We start from the raw sequence: 25,640 nt of genomic DNA, 5'->3' as shown, positions 1-25,640 counted from the left end.
AGAGAAAAAGGGAGGTTGTCATCAGTTACAGCCCACGGTCCCTACCCTGCTAAGAAGGTTGGGGCCCCACAGAGAACTTTGCCCTGTGCAATGGAGGCCTCCATGCCTGCAGCCCAGGCCGTCACTTTCATGGTACTGGGGTCCCAGAAGCTCTGGCAGACATTCCACCTGAGTGGCTTGGCTGGGCCATGAAGACTGAAAAGTTTCAGCCAGAGGTCTTACCAGCGCAGTGGAAGAGGTGTGGGGCATCACTGGGCTGATCAGCCAGCCTTGTTCTCACCTACACCTGCCAGTGAGGCACTGGCACTGGCCCTTGCCGAGCCGGGAGAGAGGAGGGTCCCAGAACCAGGGCTGCTGCCCTCTGAGGGAGGGCACTTCTGGACCCTCAGGTCCCAGCAGCTCTGTCAGCATTCTCAGGGCTGGAGCGTGTCCTGTGTGTCGGAGCTTTGGGCCCAGCCCAGCCTAGTATATGCCACCTGGGCAGCGCTGGGGGGTCTGCTGTCTGCTTTGCTGAAGGCCTTAGAATTCTGTTGGGTTGTGCGTCTGCAATGACGGCACAGACCCCAGTCCGGCAGCGTTCCTGACGCCATCAGTCACCCTGCTTCCTGGGCCCCTTTCTCGCAGGTTCACAGTCCTGGGGGTTGGGTTATGACCTCTCCCCTGGCATTCTCTCCCTATCCGACCTTCCCAAGAGGATGGGAGAATAGATACTAGTTTGTTTTTTAAAGCAGGAACCACTTCTTTTTGTTACTGTTTGATGGATTTTATTTATTTTATTTTTATTTTTTTAGATATATTTTTATTGATTTCAGAGAGGAAGGGAGAGGGAGAGAGAGATAGAAACATCAATGATGAGAGAGAATCATTGATTGGCTGCCTCCTGCACATCCCCAACTGGGGATCGAGCCCACAACCCAGGCATTTGCCCTTGACTGGAATCGAACCTGGGACCCTTCGGTCCGCAGTCCGATGCTCTATCCGCTGAGCCAAACCAGCTAGGGCAGATACTAGAGTTTTAAGTTGAGCCCTTCCCCTCTGGGCCTGGGCTAAGGCCTGGCTAGAATTTGAGTCACAGAGACAGTGGCCTGTAATCTAGAAGCATAGCTTCTCCCTTCCCTAGGTGTGATCGGTGGGAGTGTATGTGCCCCAGCACAGCTTTCTCCATCAGCCTCTGCTGGGATCTAGCAGGCCTTAGCCTTCGTGGGGGTGGCCAGACTTCCAGTGCTCACAGGTGGAGGGAGGGGGAGCCCAGTCCAGAGCCTCCTGCCGTGGTCCAGACTTGGGAAGGGCGAGAGAGGAGAAACACCAGTCCTGTTCCTCTCCCCCAGGCGATCAGATTAGGAATTCTCCAAGGGTTGGGAGGCAGAGGGCTGGTTGGGAGTTGGGAGGGGAAAGCCCTGCCCTTCTCTGCCATCTTGCATGTGTCACAGCTCCTTGAGGAGAGCATTTGCCCTTTGCCTCCAGCCCCTGGAGCTCTCTTCTCAGTGCCTTTGCCCTGCATGTTCCAGGGAGCTGTCTGGGGTGGTGGGCCATGTTCTCACCGGCTGCTTCCCTGCCATGTGGGTGCTCACGGTGGGGAGAGGGCTGAAGGTTATCTGGAGAAACCACTTACTCCTCTTCCAGTCCCTTTCCAAAGAGCGTGAAGGAATGCAATGACTCTTCTAAACCTGCTCTTAGACCACCCTGGGCCTCCCACCCCAGGAGAGGGTGTGTGTGTGTGTGTGTTTGGGGGAACCAGCCTTGAGAAGGATTGGATTGACCTGTGGACTGACTCTTCTCTGAGAAGAGCAAGGAGAGTTCCTTTGATTAGAGTGAGTTTGTTGGGGACCATGGTCCTTTTCCCCAAGGGGGGCTGTAAGTTGAGGAGTGATCCCGAAGCCCTCAGCTTTGCCCTTCGCTAGCGCTCTGGCCGGCTGTGTCCCCCGTGAAGGCCTCCGGATAGGCCATGGAATCATGTCACCAGCTCCCAACTCTTTAGAAGGCAAGGCCCACAGTTGGGACCTGAGATGCCCGTCTCCGAGGCTAATCGCCCCCTGATATCCTAGGAAGCGCAGTCCTCCTAGGGGAGCCCTGGGTGGTGGGCAGGCTGGAGGGGCTGGGAGAGCTCTCAAAGCAGGGGAGCCCCAGCCCGTTGCTCTGCTTCTTGACAGAGAAGGAGCTTCAAGGCCCCAGAAAGAAGGGCTGTGCTAAGGGCAGGGCGCAGCTGTACCGGGAGGGAGAGGGCTGGGCTCTTCCCGTTCTGTCTGCCCCTGCTGGGTGGCAGTGCATAGTTGTTGAATGAACCCATCCCCTGTTCTTTTGAGATTCCAGTCGTAGCCCAGACACCCAGGTAAGCGCAGAGGAGAAGGAGGGCAGAGCAGCTTCTCTGCGGCTCTTCATTGGACACCTATGGCATGAGATCTGAACCGTAAAGGCGATGAATAGCCCAGCCACCTGGTGCTGTGAACTTACCGTTAAAGGATCAGAGCTGACTATGAGCATCCTTGCTCCCTGACCCTGGGAGGCAGAGGTGGGCAATAAGGTCTAAACCCCCAGCTCTCCAGAATCTCCCCTGGCTTGCCCTGGGCCACCATTTATTCATCCCACTCCCTACTTCCTTTAAAAGTCCCCAAAGAAATTTAGATTTGTTTCGCAATGGCCAGTTTTATTCAGTGGTTAGAGCGTCAGCCCAAGGACTGAAGGGTCTCAGGTTCAATTCCGGTCAAGGGCGTGTTGGTCGGGGCACGTGTGGGAGGCAACCAATTGATGTGTTTCTCTCACATTGGTTTCTCTCTCTGTCTTTCCCTCTCTCTTCTACTCTCTCTAAAAATCAATGGAAAAGCCCTGACTGGTTTGGCTCAGGGGATAGAGCGTCGGCCTGTGGACTGAAGGGTCCCAGGTTCGATTCCGGTCAAGGGCATGTACCTTGGTTGCGGGCACATCCCCAGTGGGGGTTGTGCAGGAGGCAGCTGATCAATGTTTCTCTCTCATCGATGTTTCTATCTATCGCTCTCCCTTCCTCTCTGTAAAAAAATCAATAAAATACATATTTTTTTAAAATCAATGGAAAAAATACCCTCAGTGAGGATTAACAACAAACAAATTTAGATTTGTTTCCCAGTCTCCTAGCTTCAGGGCCTTCCACCTGTCTCCTTCGTCTCAATGTCTGAGGCCCTCAACCCTGTGAAGAAACCCCTTATTAACTTTGTCTTTTCTAGAATCTGGCTGCCAAACTGTGGCTTGAGAGCCACCATGGGAATGACCTTGGCGAGCTGGTTTGGAACCAGCTCCGGGCAGGCCTCTGTTCTGTGTAGTCTGGGGAAGCGACAGCTGTGGGAGAGGTGACAGGCTCTGTGACCCTCAAGCTCTGCCACAAGATGGACACGGCACTCCTCCGCGCAGCCTGGGGGTAAGGGTCAGCTGGGGCAGAGCTGGTGCTGAGGCCTCAGGCCTGTGCTATCCACCACCTCCCTGGGAGCTGCTGCTTGCCACTGGGGCCAGGGGGAGGCAGAGCCTGTGGTCAGCCAGGAAGGAGGCTCTGGAGCCAGACCCTGGTGGTGCTGGCCTGGGGGAGGCTGGAGGGGAGCTGTGGGTGCTGAGGAACCCGTGATGCCTATCCAAGATCATGGGACTCCAGCCCAGAAGGGTTGCCCAAGCTGGGGCTCGGGGCTAACAAAACTGTGGTCCTTAACCTGAAGCATAGGCACTGAGCTGGGAGCTTTATGCCTCTGAGATGGGTGATATTCCCATTGTACAGATAAGGACACAGATCAGAGCTGTTAAATGGCTAATAGCTGGCAAGTGGCAGTGCCAAAATGGGAATCCAAGTTTTTCTAGTTGCTTTCTTCTTTTGGGTGGCTTGACTGGAAAGGGGCTTTGAGCGGGGTGAACAGGTGTGAGATCTGACAAGTCCTAACGAGGGAGGGCGCAGCCAGTAGCCTGCAGTGCTTAGGGGAGTATCCAGAGAAAGGTCCATGTTAGCGGCCCTGGTGTCTCTGCTGACAAAAAATTAAGAGGGGGCACTTCAGCCGTTCCCACGGTCCAGACAACTGCCATCACTTTTGCACACACACCTTTCCCATTGCCTCCGCTTAGTTCAGTGGTTCTCAACCTGTGGGTCGCGACCCCTTTGGCGGTCGAACGACCCTTTCACAGGGGTCGCCTAAGACCATCCTGCATATCAGATATTTACATGACGATTCATAACAGTAGCAACATTACAGTTATGAAGTAGCAACGAAAATAATTTTATGGTTGGGTCACAACATGAGGAACTGCATTCAAAGGGCCAGAAGGTTGAGAACCACTGGCTTAGTTAAATCAGTTTACACCTGAGGCCTCACATTTCTTGGTGGTCCATGAGAAGTTAGAGAAAGCTTTCACTTCTAGAATGTCAGAGCTGGAAGAGTGGGGGCAAAATGTAATGATCACTTTCATCTGCATCCTTACGTAATGATTTATAAAAGTGGCTTCAAAGCATTTTTTTCATTACCATATTTCTTCTGATAAGGAATGGCAAATTCTTTATTTTTTATTTTGTTTATTTTTTAAAATATATTTTTATTGATTTCAGAGAGGAAGGGAGGAGAGAGAGAGATAGATTTTTTTGGACCCTTCAGTCTGCAGGCTGATGCTCTATCCACTGAGCCAAACCAGATAGGGCTCTTTTTAAAATATATATTTTTAAATTGATTTCAGAGAGGAAGGGAGAGGGAAAGAGAGATAGAAACATCAATGATGAGAGAGAATCATTGGCTGCCTCCTACACACCCCACACTGGGGATCAAGCCCGCAACCCGGGCATGTGTCCTGACTGGGAATGGAATTGTGACCTCCTGGTTCATAGGTCAACACTCAGCCACTGAGCCATGCCGGCCGGGCAGAAATGGTGAATTATAAATAACATGATCTCTGTACTCAGCGAAGGAGTGACATGTCTTTTTAGGTTCTGTGTAGGATCATAATATATATCGGCCAGATTGTGCCTATGGTCCAAACTAGTTCATAACCCCTAGACCTAGAGGGTAGGGTATTGTGAGAGATGAGGCTTAGGAGGGTGTCCTGATTTGGGGATCTCTGGATGTATTGTGTGTTAAGGAGCCTGACCTTGGCCCCATGAATAAGGACACCCCATCTCGTATGCTTTTGAATGCAGGAAGATGATGCGTTTAAGTCTGAGGCACCCTATGGGCATAACTAAAGAGGCAGTTGAGAATGTAGGTCTAGAACCCAGAGTAGAAGGGCAGCTCTTAGGTTTGGAAGGGGATGGTGTAGAGTAGAGACGCAAAAATCAAAGGGCCGGGGGCAGAACATTCAGGAGCCTCAGCAGCTCAAAGAGACAAGGAAGGTCTTAGTCCAGAAAGTAGATGTCAGAGACGTGGAAGTCCAAGTGGAGGTCAGCAGGAGCAAACAGATCATCAGAGAGGAAGAGGGTGGAGGCAGGATTGCCTTTTTCTAATAGTTAAAGAATCTTGGCCCGGGAAGAAAATGGCTTGTGGCCTGCTGACAGCCTGGACGAGAATTTGGCTCCCCATTCCACTGCTCTTCTGATATAATGGAAACTAAAGGCTGGGCAGGGCAGGTTGGGGACTTGAAGAGAATCAGAAGGGCCTTTCACCAAGGGTGTCCATATGGCCAGGATGCATTTTCCCTGGCCAGGTACAAGTCTGTGAAGTGGTCAAGTGGCTGGCGTGGAAGAGGGGCTGAAGGCTGGGATGGCCTTCCCCAGTGAAGGTCTGGTCAGACCGCATCTGAAAGATCCTGTTTGCCAACTGCCCACCCCTGCCCCCGCCCACTCAGCACTGGAATGAAGAGAGGGGTGGGCGTGGGAGAGCAGTTTTAATTGGGGCTTTTGATCAGCTTACCCCAGGCTATCTAAGTCTGCTTCCTTCAGCGTGCTGGCTGGAGTTCTGTGAATCTCATTAGAGATGGTTTGATATGCCTCCCCAGGAGATAGTATTGGCAGGGATCCCTCATTCCCCAGTACAGATAGATTAATCCAACTCATCCAGTCAAGATGGCACTGTAAATTTATACTCTAAACACAGAGCAGTCATACATAAAAAGATAAAATTCTAAAAACATAGTCATGCACTCCCCCACCTCCCCACACACAAAATGATAAACATCTCTGAGGAGAAATGGGACAGGAACACAAAGGAGAGAGCAGGGAGAAGCTGCAAGCAGGCAGAAGCCGCTGGAAATCTGGGGTAGCAGAGCTATAAGTGCTGCACATGGAGCGTGGAATCTGAGCTAGTTCCCTGCCTGAACCCAGGGCCTGGGAAAATAGGCTGAAAAAAGTTGCTTCCAACCCTTCCCTGGGGTTATGGCTTCTTATAAAGATGTTTACCTTGGGAGACAGAACTTCACAGCCTGGACCCAACTGAGCTGCTGCTACAAGATTTGATTCTAGATTGGGAGACCCAAAGACCAGGGGAAGCAAAGGTATGAACCGCTAGACGGGGAGAGAAAAATAAAATATAAGAGAAAAGATGAGCTGAAGTTCCAAAGAAAAATTTACCCAAGAAGAAATGAAAATAAGAGTAATCAGAAAAGTCTTTAGTATAAGTTAGGTCTTGGACCCTCAAAGAGATATGGAATCCATTAAAGAAAGGGAAGTTATGAAAGAAAAAGGAAACAAGAATACATGAACATAAACATTTTAAATAAAAAATTCTACCAGTGAAAAATAGTGTCACTCGAATTTGAAAGAATAGCTAGAACAGAAAATACATGAATTGGAAGCAAATACTGAGGAATTGGTTTAGAATGCAGCATAGGCACAGAGGCTAGATTGACAGGCTTCAACATGTGTCTACTAGGCATTCCAGATGTGTGGCAAGAACATGGAAAATATGCCTGGCCAGAGTCGTTCAGGGGCTGAGCGTAGGCCTATGAACCAGGTGGTCTTGGTTCGATTCTTGGTCAGGGCACATGCCTGGGTTGTGGGCTCGATCCCCAGTGGAGAGTCTGCAGAAGGCAGCCAGTCCATTGATGTTTTTATCTCTCCCTCTTCCTGCCTCTCTGAAATCAATTAAAAAAAAATTTTTTTAAAGAACATGGAAAATAAATAATATTTGAAGGGATAATGGCTGAGAATTCCAGAATTGAACAAACAACATGAATGCCACACAGAATAGATACCTAGACATAACATAGTGAAACTGCAGATAAGAATAAGGAGAAAATATTAAAAACTACAAGAGGAAAAAAAGAATTCAACCAGCTGACAATTAGGCTTGACACTAGATGCCCAAAGATGACAGAGGAGTATCATAGGGAAGCTAGAATTCTATACCCAGTTGTCATTCAGGAATGAGGTAAATACATTTCTGGACATATAAAGACAGCTTTATCACCCACAAACCCTTGCTAAAAGAACTACTAAAGGTATACGTCAGTAAGAAGAAAAGCAAATTGGAGAAGGAACAGGTTGCTTGCACCAACACAGCACAGAAACTGGTATTACATTGGAAAATTTAATTAACTATAGATAGTATATCAGGATGCTTTCTGCTACATGTAATAGAATAACCCACAGTGACTTAAATGCTAAAAAATATTTAATCAGCTTATGATGAGAAGTGTGGTGGTAGGAAGCTCCGGGGCTGGGGCAGTGGTCCAGGATTGACATGAAGGACCCCGAATCATTCCATCGTTCTGCTCTGCTGTCCTCAGGGTGTAAGATGTCCCTCTCTCCTCAGGGCTGCGGGATGGCTGCTGCAGCTCCAGGCATCATATCATCACCCTATTGCACTTCAAGCAGGGAGATGCTAGAAGAAAGGAAACTGTCAACCTAGCCAGTTTGGCTGAGTGGATAGAGCATCGGCCTGTGGACTGAAGGGTCCTGGGTTTGATTCTGGTCAAGGGCACGTATCTTGGTTGCAGGCTGCTCCCCAGCCCAGGCCCTGGTTGGGGCTGTGCAGGGGGCAGCCAATCAGTGTGTTTCTCTCACATCGATGTCTCTCTCTGTCTCTCCCTCTCCCTTCCACTCTCTCTAAAAATCAATGGGAAAATATCCTCGGGTGACAATTAACAACAACAAAAAGATTCTAAAGACGTTCCAAAAGCTGACGTAGACTTAAGTCAGAGGGCTCTGGTTCAAAGCGTAATATGTTAATGATATGCTAAGGCCACTCAACCGCTTGCTATGACATGCACTGACCACCAGGGGACAGATGCTCAAACTGGTAGGTTAGCTTACTGCTGGGGTCTGGCCAATTGAGACTGAGCCAGATGGGCCAGACATGCCCTGGAGCCCTCCTGCGGTCCCTCCCCGACTGGCCAACCTCCCGTGTCCCTCCCCAGCTCAATCGTGCACTGGTGGGGTCCCTCAGCCTGGCCTGCACCCTCTCACAATCCGGGACCCCTCAGGCAATGTTAGAGAGCCGGTTTTGGCCCAATCCCGCAGGCCAGGGGATTCGTGCACTGGGCCTCTAGTAAAATAATAAAATAAAATAAAATATTTGTTTAAAAAAGAAGGAAGCTATCTTTTTTAAAAAGAAGGAAGCTGCCTCCTTTTCTGGAAGAAGAATCTTTCTAAGAAGGCCCCAGCAGACATCTCTGTATGTCTCATGCCTGAGCTGGTCCATCCTTAGAGCAATTCCTGGTAAAAGGGAACAGGCTTACTGTGGTTGGCTTCCATGAGGCTTGCCTCATCTCCTAGGATGGGTTTCTTCACTGTCTGAACAAAATCAGGATTCTGTTGGCAGGAAAGAAGGGGGAGTGGCTGCTGGTAGGCAACCAACAGCGTCTGCCACAAATGGCAAAACACAAACAAAAATCTAGCGTCTGATTGTTTTTTAATTTATAAAAAATGAAAACTAGCCCTAGCTGGTTTTGCTCAGTGGATAGAGCGTCGGCCTGTGGACTGAAGGGCCCTGGGTTCGATTCCGGTCAGGGGCACATGGCCAGGTTTCCAGCTTGATCTCCAGTAGGAGGTGTGCAGGAGGCAGCCGATCAATGATTCTCTCTCATCATTGATGTTTCTATCTTTCTCTCCCTCTCCCTTCCTCTCTGAAATCAATAAAAATATATATATATATACTTTAAAAATGAAAACTAAAATTGTTGACCACATTACCAAGGAAGAATAAGGTACAGTAAAGTAGGGAATTTCATTGTTAAATCACACCAAGTTTCTGCCTTGTTGAAGAGACTAGTGCTGCTGAAAACTGTAGTCTTCATTTAAAAAATATATATATGCTGACAATTTAACACATTGCAGGCGGATCATGAGCATTCTCGTGTTTTCATATTACACAGTGTTTTACATCAATGTTAAAGGCACGCCTTAAAGTTAAATACCCACTGCATTTCAAAGTTATTTATTACATGTTCTTATAAGCTAATATCTTTTTAAAGTTTGATACTTTGTAAAACATTTTTTTGTACTCGTTCAGTAGGAACTTATCTGGCCACTGGGTAAAACTAGCAATAAAACGATTGGTGCACAATGTGTTGAGATAACCACTGAAAGAATAGGAACATAATTTCCAAGTCAGGAGGGGGGAAAAAGTGTTTGGAGTGGGGAGAGTGTTGGATTGCCAAGAAAATCAAAACTAAAGTAAAATTAGTGGAGAGAAAATACCAAGTAAGATAGTAACATAAGTCCAAGTACGTAATACCAGTAAGTGTAATGGATGACATGCATGTGTTAAAAAGCAAACCTCTCAGATTGGATAAAAACCAAGTAAGGAGTGGTCTGGAGCCTAGAGACTAGTCAGCAGGACAGAGACTCAATAAGAGCCGCCCTGACCTTATCACGGTGGTTCTGTTCTGTAAATGACTTTCTCTTCCTTTGCCCCACTTCCCCCTCCCCAAACATTTCTGTGGGGCCTTATCTGCCTAGCTCTTAAGATAACATTGTTTTTCTGAACTTTGCTTCCTGACCTAGTGTAGTTATGTATAACACTAGAGGCCCAGCGCGTATGCCCTGCCACCCACCCACCACCCCACTGTGCCCACCCACTGGCCGCCAGCCTGTGGGCCGCGGGGGAGGGATTGAGAGGTGCGCCATGCACTTCCTAGTGACTGGTCGTTTGGTCATTCTGGCGTTCCGGTGTTACGGCCACTGGCCTTTTATAATATAGATATTCCTGGACTTTCCCCCCAAAAGACACAGACAGACTACACTCTGGGACTCCTTGAGGAGGCAAGTGTGGAACAGAGCAGGGACCCCACATCTCAACTCTCCCCCTGGGCCACTCCCACTAATGCCTCAGAGCCCAGCATTCCTCCCCTTACAGCCTGTTTCTTAGGGTACACCATTGATTCTTTGCAATAAAGACTTATTTCTCTAGGACTTAATTGAAAGTTAGCTAGAGTGACAAGGTTTGAAAAACGTTGTTAGCGCTTGCTTTCTGGTTTCCTGGCTGCTATTTCTGGGCAGCATCAGAAGTTTCTCTAGGACTTAATTGAAAGTTAGCTAGAGTGACAATCACAGGTTTGAAAAACGTTGTTAGCTCTTGCTTTCTGGTTTCCTGGCTGCTAATTCTGGGCAGCATCAGAAGCACCGGAGCTGAGATCTCAGATTGGATGTCAAATGAAGGCGAGGTGTCCGGCAGGAAGGCAGAGGCTCAAGAGGCAGAGTCTGCCTGGCCAGTGTGGCTCAATGGTTGAGCGTCAACCTATGAACCAGGAGATCACGGTTCAATTCCCGGTCAGGGCACATGCCCTGGGTCTCAGGCTCGATCCCCAGTGGGGGGTGTGCAGGAGGCAGCCGGTCAATGATTCTCTCTCACCATTGATGTTTCTCTCTCTCTCTCTCTCTCTGAAATAAATTTAAAAAATAAAAAGAGGCAGGGGCTGCCCAAGATTGATGTTTCTCTCTCTCTCTCTCTCTGAAATCAATTTAAAAAATAAAAAGAGGCAGGGGCTGCCCAAAGACCTTTAATTGGGAAACAGAGAGGTTGACCATGAGGGTCTGCCAGAGGCCGGTGCCAGGATGTTGTCGTGCAGTGACTTCCTTTAGCCAAGCTTGTGGAGGCGAAGCAACCCGTTCTCAGCCCCTTGAAGGACAGGCCTCATGGGTTTGAGATGCGTGCGTGTAAGGGAAGGCTGTCCGGTTCCTTCCTCAAGGAATGACCGGCACCGCCCCCTCCCCCAGGGCACCTTCTGCTCTCTGCCATCGCCACACCCAGGACGCAGGGAGTTGCTAGGCTGGTAGGGATCTGGGGCACAGGGAACCCTTCCATGCTTATACCCCAGTTAGTGGGAAAAGCCACTCTGAAAGGCAGTAGATGCTTGTGGGAGGAGCACTGGCCTTGGAGCTGTCAGGCCTGGAGTGGCATCAAAGCGACATCACTTACTGCCTGGCTGACCTCGTTCAGCTTGACCTCGTTCAGCCAGTCCGGACTTCTGTGAATACCAAACGGAGGCTGTGCCCCCAAGGGCTCAGAAACTCATAAAGCGGCGTGCGACGTGAGTAATAATCTGTGCTTCGATGCCTTTCCTTGTGGCTCTGGGACACATCCGCGGGCTGCGTGTCAGCGGGTGGAAAGAGGGTGGCTTTATCAGCATCTTAGGCTGGCTTTTTTCCTTCTCCCCACCCCTTTCAGATTTAAGCAGCCTCCTTTCCGCCATCCTCTGCATCTTATTTTGACATTTCTTTTCTCTGCCTGCCAAGAAGATTGTGTTCGGCTGCACTGGTCTGAGGCTGTGGTATCCTGTGCTTCATCAGGTTAGTTTGATGGTTTTGTCTCCTGGGAACTGACCGGAGACTGGCTCTAACGCCACCCTAGCCTCCCCTTTTGGGGGCAGCCTTTGCACTCAGCCCCGTACACTTGCCTCTTCTCTCCTTTACCTGAGAGCTGGCTAGGGCCCCCGTCAGCTTCCATTGGCTCCTCGTATCTGCTCAGGCGTGCACCTCCTGAGTGGCAGAAGGCTGTCAGAGGAGGGAGATCAGCTATTCTTCAAAGCCTTCGCTGCCCCTGACCTTTTGGATACTGGTCGCCAGTTCTGGTGCTCTGTCTGGCGTTTCAGGCTTGCCCGGCCATTCGGGGAGCGTTTATGGTTAAGTGGTCTCCCCAGATTTGCGTAATGTGTGACCAAAAACCTTTTGGAAGACCACAGCATTGCCTTGCCACCCGCTAAATTTTCCTCATTATTCCCTGTCCCTCCTATAGGGCTCTTCCACAGCGGGTCTCTGAAGGTCTCCGACCCCAACAATAAAAAGACCTTCTCGTTGTCTGCCACCCAGGGCATCACTCCCTGGGACTGTGCTCCATGCTCTGCTTTGCTTCCTGTTTCGCAGGAAGGAGACCCTATCCATGTAGGCACTCGTTCCCACCCCTTCTTGTTCCTCAAGGACTTTGCTTCTCAATTCACCTTTTTCCTGCAGTGTGAACTTTTCCTTCTACTAAGCCACTCCCAGTAGGATCCAGACATTCTGTAATATCTCCCAACTTAATACCCTTTCCACTTTATCCCATTCCCTTTTCTTTGGTAACATCTTTATTACAATATTAGAGGCCCGGTGCACGAATTCGTGCACTGGTGGGGTCCCTCGGCCTGTCCTGTGCCCTCTCGAAATCTGGGACCCCTCGGGGGATGTCAGAGAGCTGGTTTCATCCCGATCTAGTAAGGAGGGAGCCCGATCCTGTGCATGGAGTGTCTGTCCCCTGTTGCTCAGTGCGTGTCATAGCGACCAGTCAACTGGACATTCAGTCGCTTAGGCTTTTATATATATAGACTAGAGACCTGATGCACGAAATTTTGCAAGGGGCTCGGCCCTTGCAGCCCAGGCTTCGTCAGGAAGGACATCCAGCTGTCCAGTCTAATTAGCATATTATGCTTTTATTATTATAGATAATTTACATACCATACAGTATGTGAATTACACTGTACACATTTCAGATGTACAGTTCAGTGGTTTTTAGTCTGTTCACATGGTTATGCAACCATCACCACAAACAATTTTAGAATATTTCATCACCCTAGAAGGGAACTCCCTATGTATTAGCAATCACACCCCATCTCCCCAACCCCCCAGCCCTAGGCAACCACTAATCTGCTTTAGAGATTTGCCTCTTCAGCACATTGCACATAAATGGAATCATAGCATATGCAGCCTTCTATGACTGGCTGCTTTTACTCAGCACACTGTTTCCAAGGTTGCTTCATGGCGTAGTTAGTGTGTGTCAATCCGTCATTCCTTTTTTTGGCTGAGTAAGATTCCATTGTATGGGTGGACAACATTTTGTTAGTTCATCCGTTGATGGAGCTTTGAGTTGTTTCCACCTTGGAGCTAACAGGAATAATGCGGCTTATAATCATTTGCGTACAAATTTGTGTGTGGACATGTGTTTTCTTTTCTCTTGCTGAGTCATATGGTAATAATAGTTCCATGTTTAACCTTTTGAGGAACTGCCAGACTCTTTGCCAAAGTGGCTGCATCATTTTATAATCCCACCAGCAATGTATGGGCGTTCTTCACTAACACTTGTGAATGTAATATCTCTTCCATTATAGCCATCCTAGTCGTTGGGAAGTGATATCTGATTGTGGTCTTGATTTGTATTTCCCTGATAGCCAGTGATGTTGAGCCTCTTTTCGTCTGCTTGTTGGCCATTCCTCACCTGTCCAGTTTTCACCCCATCTTTCTCTGGGTCAGCCATTGTGAAGGTCACCGCTGACTTCCATCCAGCCACAGAATGGTTGGTTCTCAGTCACATCTTACCTTTTAAGAAAAATTTGACACAGTGAATTCTCTTTCATTGTTTCTTTTTTAAAAAATATTTTTAATTGATTTTTAGAGAGTAAAGGAGAGGGATAAAGAGACAGAAACACCGATGAGAGAGAAACAGAATCCACCGGCTGCCTCCTGCACACCCCCCACTGGGTATCGGGCCACAACTCAGGCATGTGCCCTGACCGGGTGTCAAACCAGTGACCTCTTGGTTCATGGGTTGACACTTAACCACTGAGACACACCAGCTGGGCTCTCCTTCATTCTTGAAACACTTTCTTCTCTTGGCTTCCCAGATACAGGGCTGGTTTCTGCCCCTTGCTTAACGGGCCATTTCTTTCCTATCTCTCTTCTGGCCTCCACTTCTAGACATTGGAGTGCCTCAGGGCTCTCTCCTGGGCCACCTTCTCTTATCTGTGTCAGACCCTCCCTAGATAATTTCTTCTGGTCCTGTCGTTTTTAAAAATAAACTGTACTTTCAAACGGATCCCTTCGGCTCTGGCCTCATCCATGAGCTTCAGATCTGTGTGTCCAATTTCCTCTTGCCATTTCCATGTGGACGTCTAAAGGTCATCTCACATTTAATCAGCCACAAACAGAGCTTTTGCTTTTTTCCCACCCAAACCCATTCCTTTCCTGTCTTTTCTTTAAGATATTTTTATTGATTTCAGAGAGGAAGGGAGAGGGAGTGAGAGATAGAAACACCAATGATGAGAGAGAATTATTGATCGGCTGCCTGCTGCACACCCCCACTGGGATGGAGGCCGAAACCTAGGCATGTGCCCTGACCGAGAATCAAATCTGTGACCTCTAAGGTGCATGGGACGATATTCAACCACTGAACACCAGCCAGGGCTCCTGTCTTTTCTGTATGAATGAATGCCACCCCTACCACCAGGTTGCTCAGGTCACAGTCCTCTGTGTCACTCTGATTTGGGCCTTTCTCTCCCATCCCCCATCCCCTTCCAGCCCATCAGTTAAACCCTTCAGAACACAGCCAGCCGCTGCTCACCACCAGCACTGTTTGGGGTATTACAGGAGTGCCTCTCTGGTCTCCATGCTAGGCTCCCATAGCAGCCCTAGTGACTTTTTTTAAAAAATATATTTTATTGATTTTTTACAGAGAGGAAGGGAAAGGGATAGAGAGTTAGAAACATCGATCAGCTGCCTCCTGCACACTCCCCACTGGGGATGTGCCCGCAACCAAGGTACATGCCCTTGACTGGAATCGAACCTGGGACCCTTGAATCCGCATGCCGATGCTCTATCAACTGAGCCAAACCGGTTAGGGCCAGAGTGACTTTTTAGTAAAAAAAATGTTTTAACCTTAAAGACATTAGATTTTATTATGAAATACATCACACATTCAACATCTTACATATCACATCTATACTCCTTTAAGAACAAAAATACAAATCACTCTGTACTCTATTCCTGACCCAATACTTCAGAAGCCTCTGTCGGCCCCTCCTTGATCGTATCTGCCTTCCTTCCCCTCCAGAGGGAATATCCTGAATTTGGCTCTGTTGTCTTGATTGTATCTATTTGTTTTATCATCTATGTATAGAGGCCTAAACAATTTCTTACTTGTCTTTGGGTACTTTTGAACTTTTCATGAACTCATACTTTAGGCCTTCATCCATGACTTAGTCTTTTTGCTCAACATAATAGTTTTTTTTTGCTCATATTCATTCCTGTTGATGTCTAAAACTGGTGTTCGTTCATTTTTACTATATGACGTGAATGTGCCACAATTTATCCATTCTATGCTGACGGCCATTTCGCTTGCAGTTTTCAGCGGTTACCCAGTGCTGTCAGGAGCATTCTTTTAGGTCTCTTCATACACATGTTCCTATGTATCTGGCAGTAGTAGAAATACCTGAGTTTGCCATATACCGCGAGAATACCCAAAATTAAAAAGATAGAAAAGATCACAGCGTGGAACAACAAATGGAACTCTCATACAGTACTAGTGGGAATGTACAATGCTACAACCACTTTAGAAAACTATATGGTTATTTCTAGTAAAGTTAAGCACACACCTATCCTAAGATCTAGCAGCTCCACTCCCAGACATTTACCCAAGGGCCATGGGAGGGGGGGGGGTGTCCACAAAAGGCCTTGCACAAGACGTTCATGGCCGTTAGATTCCTAATGACCCAAAACGGGAAGCAGTTTAAATGTCCAGACATGGAGGAGGATAAACTGCTGATGCACACAGACTGCTGGATGAATCTCTAAAACATCGCACCGGGCAAAAGAAGCCAGACGCCAGGGTACACACATACTGTGTGTTTGTATGGGGTTCAAGAGCAAGTCAATCCAATCTGTGGTGACAACTCGGAGAAGTGTGAGCGGTGGGTCTTTCCTGGAAGGGAGCACGGGGAACTTTCTGGGCCGATGGCAGTGCTCTGTATTTTACACAGATGCACACATACATGGAAATTCACCAAGCTTTACCTGGAAAGAGCTCTGCATTTTATTATATATGAATTAAGCCTTACTGGAAAAAAAAAATTGTTCCAAGTGAGGTAAGACTTGTGGGTTGGGGTGTCCTATCCCACCCCATCCCACTGGCCCCTTAAGTGTCTACTGGAAGAATAAAGAAGCGTCATGAGCCAGGAGGCCCAGAAGGCTAGCCTGCTTCCTTTTGTGGGCAACAGAGGTGGGGACTGATGCGAAAGTGTGTGCGTGCGCCCCCCAACTCGACTTTTTTATATCGGGGTATATGCATGGGCTTAGTGTGAATGGTCAGAGCAGCTGTGAAGGGGAGAAGTCAGAAGTAGTCAGTGGGCTCCTGGAGGGACTGGGGGTTCCCAGGAGAAAATGAGACAAGTGAAAGCACTTAGTGAGGGTCAGCAGCGGATGACTTCTGGGGTTTATAATGCATGCCTGGGGACCTCTGATCTTTTTTAGTCCCAATTAGCAACAACCTGCGCTTCCATTTGCACTCAGTGAAAGTCGAGTAGCTCAAGCTCCCGGGAGCAGCCTGGCCGCCTGGCCGTGGGGTTCCCAAAGCTGGGCTTTCGCCAGCCACTCTATTTCTGTGCTCTTTCCTAACATGTTGTTGAAACTAGGGCTTTTCCTCTCCCCACCAAGGCGGTCAGGTGCCTCTTCATTGAGTTAGAATCCCCAGGAGTTCTGATGCCCCTGATGGGGGATGTTTCCTTTAGAGCCTCCTGTGCCTTCAGTGGCCACCATAGGCTGCCCACCAGAAACCAGGTCTCCCCAGGGAGGCCCCTTGCTCCCATCCCTTGCTCAGCCTGCACCGTCACCGCCTCCCAGGGCCCCCTTGCCTCACAGCTGACACTCAGGTCACGGGACGCTGAGAGCGGGACTCTGTCAAACCAAGTTCTCCTCCTTAGATGTTGGGCATGGAAATGGGCCCAGGGGGGACTGGAAGAGACCGTTCAGCCAAATGTCATGCCTGGAGTCGGGCCTGCCAGACGGCAGTAGAGTTGGAGGGAGCACACCAGAGCCAGTGCTGCTGGGGCCCCAGAGGGGGAGAGCCAGGAGCCCTGGGTGAGGCGTGTGGGGGAAGCTTCACTCTTGACCCTGGGAAGCCAGCTTCTGTGTCTCCTTGTCTGTCATCCCTGACCCCTGGCCAGTCACAGGCTTTGGACCGGATAGACCTGGACTCAAATCTTGCCTCCATTCTTGAGGTCGTGTGTTATGCAAGTTCCTTCGCTTCTGTGAGCCTTGCCTTCCCCCCATGCCCACTGCCGCCCCCCTGCTGGATAATGCCATCCTTATTGGAATGTGCTGGTTCCTTTCCCTGATGGCTTTGACCCCAAAAATTTGAACTGCCACGAAGGGGCAGCTGAGGTTCTTAGACATAGAGGCGGAGAGGCCTTCTCTGCAGCCAGGGGACCCGGGAAGGGCTGGCTGCAGCTGGGGCTCTCAGTGAGCGGTGGTGAGGCCCAGGGCTCAGGTCAGAACCGGGCTACCAGATTAGGCAGGAGCTGGCGGGGAGAGGCAGGGAGCCAGGATTAAGTAATCCTTGTGGTGTTGGGACCAGGGCCCGGAGGCCGAACTCTCAGCATTGCCTTGACCCTGCCCCAGCTCCTTTGCAGATGGCATGGATTCAGGCCAAACCGCTGGCAAGTAGCCTCTTCTCCCTGCTCTTGCCAGCCAGGGCAGCACAGGGCTCAGGCTGTCAGTGCCCCCAGGGCCTTGGCATTCATTTCATCCATAACATACAGATGAAGGCAGTGCCCAGAGGGCCGGGTGGTGGTGGTGCTGAGCCTTGGCACCCTGTGTTCAGACACAGTCATGTCCTGTCCCTGACACCAGGCCTGGAAGGATTGTTAATTCCTGAGCTAACCCAGGAATGCCTCATCTATAATCCACACTGAGAGAGAAGAGGGCAAGTTTCAGGGCCCGGGCCCAGCCTCCTGTGTTACTTAGAGGGGCTTCTCACAGGCACCAGGACGGGAGTCATATCCTCAGTCCCCTGGGATCTTCTCTGGGATATTGTTCAATTAAGTTTTACCTGAAATTAACCTCACATACCTGAACTAGGAACATTTAAAAAACATATTCTATTAAGAGTTTGTTATAAAGTTGTTCCACAGGCCACGAGGTAATAAAAGGACTAGGCGCAGCCTTGCAGGAAGCAGGCGGGGAGCTGAGGAGGGCCAGGATGAATCTTGGGCCTCGGTGAGCGCATGCCTGGGGTTAGGTAGGGAGGGGCCTGTAAGGGAAACTGGGCTAGGAGCTTTCTAAACCTGGTTCTTGCAGGGACTTGCCTTGTGACTCGAGGGGATCACTTTCTGTCCTTGTTTACCTTCTGGCTAAGAAGTGAGGATGGTGGGCTCATCTCGTCCTGAGGCCCCAAGTGAGGAGGGCAACGGCTATCTGTGGATAGTTAGAGGCCAGAGCCCTTTCTTTTCTTTACCCTTCGGTTAGGTGGGCATTGCCTCTCCTACCAGCTTGGTCCCTGCTGGGACTTGGGGACAGAGCTGTGGGAGAACGTGTGTGCCAGTGGTTCTCAACCTTCCTAATGCTGTGCCCCTTTAATACAGTTCCTCATGTTGTGGGGACCCCCAACCATAAAATTATTTTCGTTGCTACTTCATCACTGTAATTTTGCTACTGTTATGAATCGTAATGTAAATATCTGATATGCAGGATGTATTTTCATTGTTACAAATTGAACATAACTAAAGCATAGCAATCAATCACAAAAACAATATATAATCATATATGTGTTTTCCGATGGTCTTAGGCGACCCCTGTGAATGGGACGTTCGACCCCCAAAGGGGTCTCGACCCACAGGTTGAGAACCGCTGACGTGTGCCATTTTTGTCTGCACGTTATTTTTTCTCTCTGCAATTTCAGGGTCATGCTGAGGCAGCCGGGCGCCTGACAAGCGAGGGGAACCTGCCAAGGGATTACTGCTAGCAGGAGCTGACGGCAAGACGGCAGGACGGCTGGCCCCTGGGGAGCGGGGATGGGCAGAGCAGCCTCTGAGTTCGGGCCAGCAGCACCAGGAAGGAGGCCTGGGCTCTGGCTGGGAGCCTGGCACACGCTCTGCTGACCCAGATGACCCAGACTGCGTTCATAGCAGCACGCCGCTGAGCAGCAGCTGTGCCCAGGCCCCAGGACTCCATTGCTGCAGGAGCTCTGCACCCCCTTAGGACACTGCAGTGGGGCTGGGACCGTCGGGAGAAGGGACCTGGACCTCGATGGGAAGTGGAAGGACAGAACCTGACGCAAGGAGGATCTTGGTCTCTGCAGCAGGGTTTTGTGACACCCACAGAGCGTCCTGGTTTCTTCCCTCAGGGTTGGGGCCCGGGTCCCCTCCCCTGGCAGAGGGGTTGGGGCCGGAGGACCATCTGAGGGGTGGCTGCCTCTTGCATGGAATCAAGGCTGCTTGAAGCCCACATGTCCTCTGTTGCGATTGGGGTTCAAGGGCTTCCCTGCTGCAGGGGGCGAGGGGCTGCCTCGGTGTCTGCTCATGAACCACAAGGACCTCGACTACTCCAGACTGGATCATTTCAAGCCGCCAAAGAGGGGGACCCCCAGCGCTGGCAGCCAGCAAGCCCGATGGACTAGAAGGCTGGAATGGACTGACCTCCCCCTTGCCAGGGCAGCGGGAGAGGCAGAGCATCTGTGGCCCAGCTAGTGACAGAGGGACCCAATGAAGCCATAAGCAGGGGCCCAAGTGGCTCAGGGACAGGGGAGCCACTCTTGCCCACGTGCTTTCTCCTGACCTTGAGATCGGGCGTGGCCTGGGACGCCTGCTGCCATCTGCTCTGCAGCACACGCCCTTATGCCCTAGAACAGGCAGGCCTGCCAGTGGCTGGGAAAGGAGTGGCCGCAGGGACACCGGCCGCCCTCCGGGCTGGTGGTCCAGCCTCCCGGGGCCTCGCACCATGAAGTGCTCCCTGCGGGTGTGGTTCCTCTCCGTGGCCTTCCTGCTGGTGTTCATCATGTCACTGCTCTTCACCTACTCTCACCACAGCATGGCCACCCTGCCCTACCTGGACTCGGGGGCCCTGGGGGGCACCCACCGGGTGAAGCTGGTGCCTGGCTATGCCGGCCTGCAGCGCCTCAGCAAGGAGGGGCTCGCTGGCAAGAACTGTGCCTGCCGCCGCTGCATGGGCGACGCCGGGACCTCCGACTGGTTTGACAGCCACTTCGACAGCAACATTTCCCCTGTCTGGACCCGAGAGAACATGGATCTGCCGCCTGATGTCCAGAAGTGGTGGATGGTGAGAGAGGCATGGCCCCTCCTGTCTACCTTTGCTGCTCCTCTCCAGGAATCTGTTCCCCCACCCCATTTGGGAGTCGCTCTTAGAGCCCCCTCGGGGATTTGGGGCTGTCTTCTGGCCCTAGAGTCTTGACAAAGCAAGAGGCCCATTGAACCAGAGCTATCTACTGGGATCACAGAATCTGAAAGGCAGAGTGAGCTTTGGCCTGGAAGGAGAGAGACCTGATCTTCCCTAGGGCTGGTAGGGGCTGAGCATAGACCAGAAATTCCCACTGGGCCAGGCTCTGACACAGACGAGAGAAGTGGCGGATTCTGCCTTACAGATCCTGCTTCCTGACAGGAGGGATCACCAGGAGTCCCACAGGGCCTTCCTGTGACAGCTTGGAGCCCTTGAAGGGTCCTGCCTACTGCTCATAGTCACAGCCTTCCTTTCAAAGTTCAGAGTTCACAGGGCTTGCCCAAGGTCCCAGGTCCCAGTGGTGGCCACCTAGGTCCAGAACAGGACTCCAGACAGAGGTAAACCTTTGGGCAGGCCAGACTTCCAGCCCATAGGGATGGAACTCGAGGCTCTTTAAGCAGCAAGCAGTAGAAGCCGCTTCTCCTCTGCTCCCACAGTCATCCTCTTTAACCGTGAACTTAGGAATGCACATAGCTAAGTTTGTGTTCACTGAGTTTGTGTTCTTTTTTAAAAAATTTTTTATTTGATTTGTCCCAGGTCCCAGTGGTGGCCACCTAGGTCCAGAACACGACACCAGACAGAGGTAAACCTATGGGCAGGCCAGACTTCCAGCCCACAGGGATGGAACTCGGGGCTCTATAAGCAGCAAGCAGTAGAAGCTGCTTCTCCTCTGCCCCCCACAGTCATCCTCTTTAACCGTGAACTTAGGAATACTCATAGCTGAGCTCTCTCTCCACACTGAGTTTGTGTTCTTTTTAAAAATTTTTTAAATTTTTATTTATTTATTTTTTTTAGAGAGAGAGGAAGGGAGAGAGAGAAACATCAATGTGTGAGAGAAACATCGATCAGTTGCCTTCTGTCTGTGCCTCAACCAGGGATCAAACCCACAACCTGGGTGCCCTGGCTGGGAATTGAACCCGCCACCTTTCCGTGTATGGGACAAAGCTCCAACCAACGGAGCCGCACCAGCCAGGGCTCTGAGTTTGTGTTCTTGTTCCCAGGGGTCCTTCCTGTGCTGAGAAGAGGTTAGAGAAGCAGACCCCCTCTATCCCCTATCCCTTCCATGTATTCTGTCCCCTGAGCAACTCCTGCTCAGCCACAAACCCAGGTATATGGCTCAGACCACAGGGCATTTTATTTTATTTTTTAAAGATTTTTTTATTTTGTTTTAAAATATATTTTTATTGATTTCAGAGAGGCAGGGAGAGGGGGAGAGAGAGATAGGAACATCAATGAGGAGAGATAATCATTGCCTCCTGCATGCCCCTTACTGGGGATGGAGCCCACAATCTGGGCAAGTGCTCTTGACCGGAATTGAGCCCGGGACCCTTCAGTCTGCAGATCCACTGAACCAAACCAGCTAGGGCTAAAGGTGTTTTTTTTATTGGTTTTTAGAAAAAGAGGGAGGGAGAGAAAGGGAGGGAGAAACATCAATGTGAGAGCATAGCATTGATCGGCCGTCTCCTTCACGCTCTCTACTGGGGATCTATGGAATGGAACTGGCAATATTTTGGTGCATGGGACGATGCCCAACCAACTGAGCCATACAGGCCAGGCACACAGGGCATTTTAAAGGCCTAGTTTGACCTTACCAATCGGTGGCCTGTGGGCCACGGCTAGCCCACTCAGTGTTTTTAAAATATTACTATTAGTGGCCCGGCCAGCGTGGCTCAGTGGTTGAGCATCGACCTATGAACCGGGAGGTCATGGTTCGATTCCCAGTAGGGCCATATTCCCGGGTTTCGGGCTTGATCCCCAGAGTGGGGTGTGCAGAAGCCAGCCAATCAATGATTCTCTCTCATCATTGATGTTTCTCTCTCCCTCTCCCTTCCTCTCTGAAATCAATAAAAATATATTTAAAATAATAATAAAATAAAACATTACTGTTAGTTATCAGCATTTATGAATCAGGATATTGCACATGAAATCCATACGTTCAGCTTCTCTTGAAAAGTTAGACAATGTAGTCCTTCTGGGCTCACAGTCTCACGTGGCAACAATTGACTGAAGTTGCCTCTTATTGATGGATGGGGCCTCCTGTTTGCCATGAGCCCCACCTGCCACTTCATTCCTGTGTGTCACCTGCCTGGCTCTGAAGGCATTAGAATGCTACCTGGGCCTCATTTTGTGTGGGGTTTTTTTTTCACCTGCATGGTGCTGGGACATGCAGGAGACCAGCTTCATTCTGGCTAGTCTGGCTTTGAAAGAATGTCTGCGCTTCTCTGCCTTCCCCGGAGTCTCAGGGAGTGGCTCCACCTATCCCATGAATTCTGCCCCAGGCAGCTTCTGTCACCTCCACTCCCTGTAGACTGATTCAAACGAACCCCTGCAGCTCACCCCTGCAGCTCACGGGACTTTCCACCTTACCTGGACCTCAAGACGACCTCTTGATGTGACTCAGAGCTGCCCCGAGGGGACAGCTGAGCAGGGGCCTCTTCATGCGTGAGCGCCCACCCAAGAAGTTTCTCTGCTCCTGGCACAGGCCTACGGGTCCCTGGAGAATGTGCCTTGACCCCCAACCCCCCTCCAGTGCATCAGAGCAGCTGGAAGGGAGACTTTACTGTGGTTGAGGGGAGGGTCCTCACTGCTCAGAGAATTCCTGCTCCCTGACAGCCTGGTTAGGGGTCCTATGTGGCTTGGACATTGGAGGGTGAGGGCGGGGGAGGGGAGGCAGACAGGAGTCCCTCTCTGCTCACACCCACTCTCTTCCCCTCCGCTCTGCAGATGTTGCAGCCCCAGTTCAAGTCACACAATACCAATGAGGTGCTGGAGAAGCTGTTCCAGATAGTACCAGGCGAGAACCCCTACCGTTTCCGGGACCCCCAGCAGTGCCGGCGCTGTGCTGTGGTGGGGAACTCCGGCAACCTGCGGGGCTCTGGCTATGGGCCAGATGTGGACAGGCACAACTTCATCATGAGGTGAGCCACGGGGACCCCAAGCCTCCTGGAGGGGGGACTGGACTCCGTGGCCTTGTCTGGCAGTGTAGGAGCTGCCAGCGGCTGGGGCTGCTATCGGTCTCTAACACCCAGACCTGCGATAGGGTCTCGCCTTTGTTGGGGTGGATAAGGAGGCAGGATTCCCATTCAAGATTTTGCTTGAGGCCTGTACTCAGTCTCCAACTCTGAATTAGTCTGAAAAGAGCTGAAACTAGACTCCTAGCTGGCTGCGGGTGAAAACGCCCACCAGAGACCCTCCTACCTGCCTGGTTTCCTCAGTAGTTGCACCAGGGGTGAGGGCCCAAACCAAACCAGCATCTTGCTTAATAGTCACAGGTGTGATTCCTCCTGGAACTCACAGAAGACGGATGTCCTGGGCAGAAGAAGAAAAGTAGAATCAATCAGACAAGCAGATGGATGTCTGGTGCTTGCTCTGGGCTGCTGTCCTTTGTCACAAGGTTTAGATTGGGGGGTGGAGGGAGGGGGCTCACTCGTTCAACAAGACATCAGTGCCCAGCCTTGAGGACAGAAGGGTTGGACGGGCATTCATTCCAGACAGGGGCACAGAGCAAGAAGTCTGGGGATGGACAGGGAGTAAGAGTGGACTTGTGAGCCGGGTGCGGGCTGCTCCTTCTGCCCTGGACCTGTTTTCTGACTTCTTCACTAGACTTGGAGGCAGGAAATGCCATCCCACCCCGTGGAGGAAGAGCCCTTAAGAATAAGATACTGAAAATGCCCAGTTTTCACAAAGTATCTCGTAGGATGAGCGTTGCAGAAAGACCGGGTTTCCCAGGAGGAGGAAGGAAGGGCTTTATCTTAGAATCTGTTGCTGTCTCCATAGCAACACCGAGACAGCAATGTCTCTGAGGCTTTCCTCGTTCCTTGCAAAACCCTTCTTATGGTGAGAATGGTGCGGTAAGGGGGAGGGGGGTGCCAGGCCCCATCCAGGAACCCAGAGCCCCTGAGATTCTCCCCATCGTCCAGTTGCTGGCAAAGGAGGCAAGCTGGGAGCTGAAGAGGGGCTTCTATTTACCCAGAGACAGTGGCTGAGGTTGGGGAATGAAGCATCCATTACTACAGTCAACCTGCCCAGCAAGTGGGAGGAACCTAAAGGAGGTGGAGGCTCTGCAGCAGGGCCCACTGAAGGGAGGGAGGCATAGTGATGCTGGGTGACAGGTCTAAGAAGGGACTTTGTGAAAGCTCTGGCTGCCAATTCAGTGGGAAAGGCAGGTGGAGGGCTGTCTTCAGAAGCCAACCTGGGGCAGCTGTAGCCCTTTGATCTGCAGGACCAGCTTGGTCTCTCCATTGCTGGTGAGATGAGGTTTGTTTCCTGGGTCTTCACAAGAGTCAACCTTGACCCCAGCTCCTGTCTAGCCTAGAGCCCAGCCAAGACTTCCACTGCCTGCTACCCTTCTGTGCCCCAGCAGCTGAGAAACACCATCCCTATTAAGCCTTCCTCCCCAACCTGCTCTGTTCCTCCCAGAAGTGAGGTATTATTGGGGGGCGGGAGAGAATGTACACAATAAAAATGAATTCTCCTACGTCCCAATTCCCAAGAGTAAGAATTATTAATAATTTTAATACCATTCCAGATTTTTTTCTATTTGTATACAAAAGTATTTTTTCTTTTTCTTTCTTTTAATGAAAAATGGTTATCAAACTATAAAATTTTAAGTCTTCCTCTTCTGTGCTGTAATTCCCTCCTGGTGCACACAGTAGGTATTCAAGAGCTATGTATTATTAGGAAAGACGTGGGATACCTCACACCACTTGTTTTTTTCACTAAATAACTCTTGGACTTTTTGTTTAAAGAATAGTTTACGAATTTTTGAGAGAGAGAGAAAGGGGGAGAGAGAGAGAAACATTGATGTGAGAGCACAACATCAATTGACTGCCTCCTGATTAAACCCACAACCTTCTGGTGCACAGGATGATGCCCAACCAAGTGAGCCACACAGGCCAGGGCTCTTGGACTTATTTCTTACCAGCACATGTAAATCTACTTCATTCATTCTGATGGCCACATGGTATGTTGAATGGGCCAAAATGTATAAACCAGTCTTTATTGCTTCATTCTACTTTTCACTATTGTGATATAGAAGTGAATATCCTTGTACACACGCCTTTGCACACTTATGCACCTA

The 25,640-nt window shown here is 50.3% G+C and overlaps 1 protein-coding gene across 1 annotated transcript in view; it reads left to right on the top strand.

Moving 5' to 3' along the window:
* Positions 1-25,640, top strand: part of ST3GAL2 (ST3 beta-galactoside alpha-2,3-sialyltransferase 2) — a 39,490-nt gene that overhangs the window by 9,376 nt on the left and 4,474 nt on the right. Inside the window, exons 2-3 of the mRNA XM_005862637.2 lie at positions 19,008-20,383; positions 23,285-23,478. Coding sequence (XP_005862699.1) covers positions 20,045-20,383; positions 23,285-23,478 — 533 coding nt within the window. The 5' untranslated portion in view covers positions 19,008-20,044. The remainder of the gene's footprint in view (positions 1-19,007; positions 20,384-23,284; positions 23,479-25,640) is intronic.

Source organism: Myotis brandtii, unplaced genomic scaffold (assembly GCF_000412655.1).
Source record: "Myotis brandtii unplaced genomic scaffold, ASM41265v1 scaffold165, whole genome shotgun sequence".
Classification (NCBI taxonomy): Eukaryota; Metazoa; Chordata; class Mammalia; order Chiroptera; family Vespertilionidae; genus Myotis; species Myotis brandtii.
Note: the sequence above shows the minus strand (reverse complement) of the source record. Positions and strands in the feature narration are given on the sequence as shown.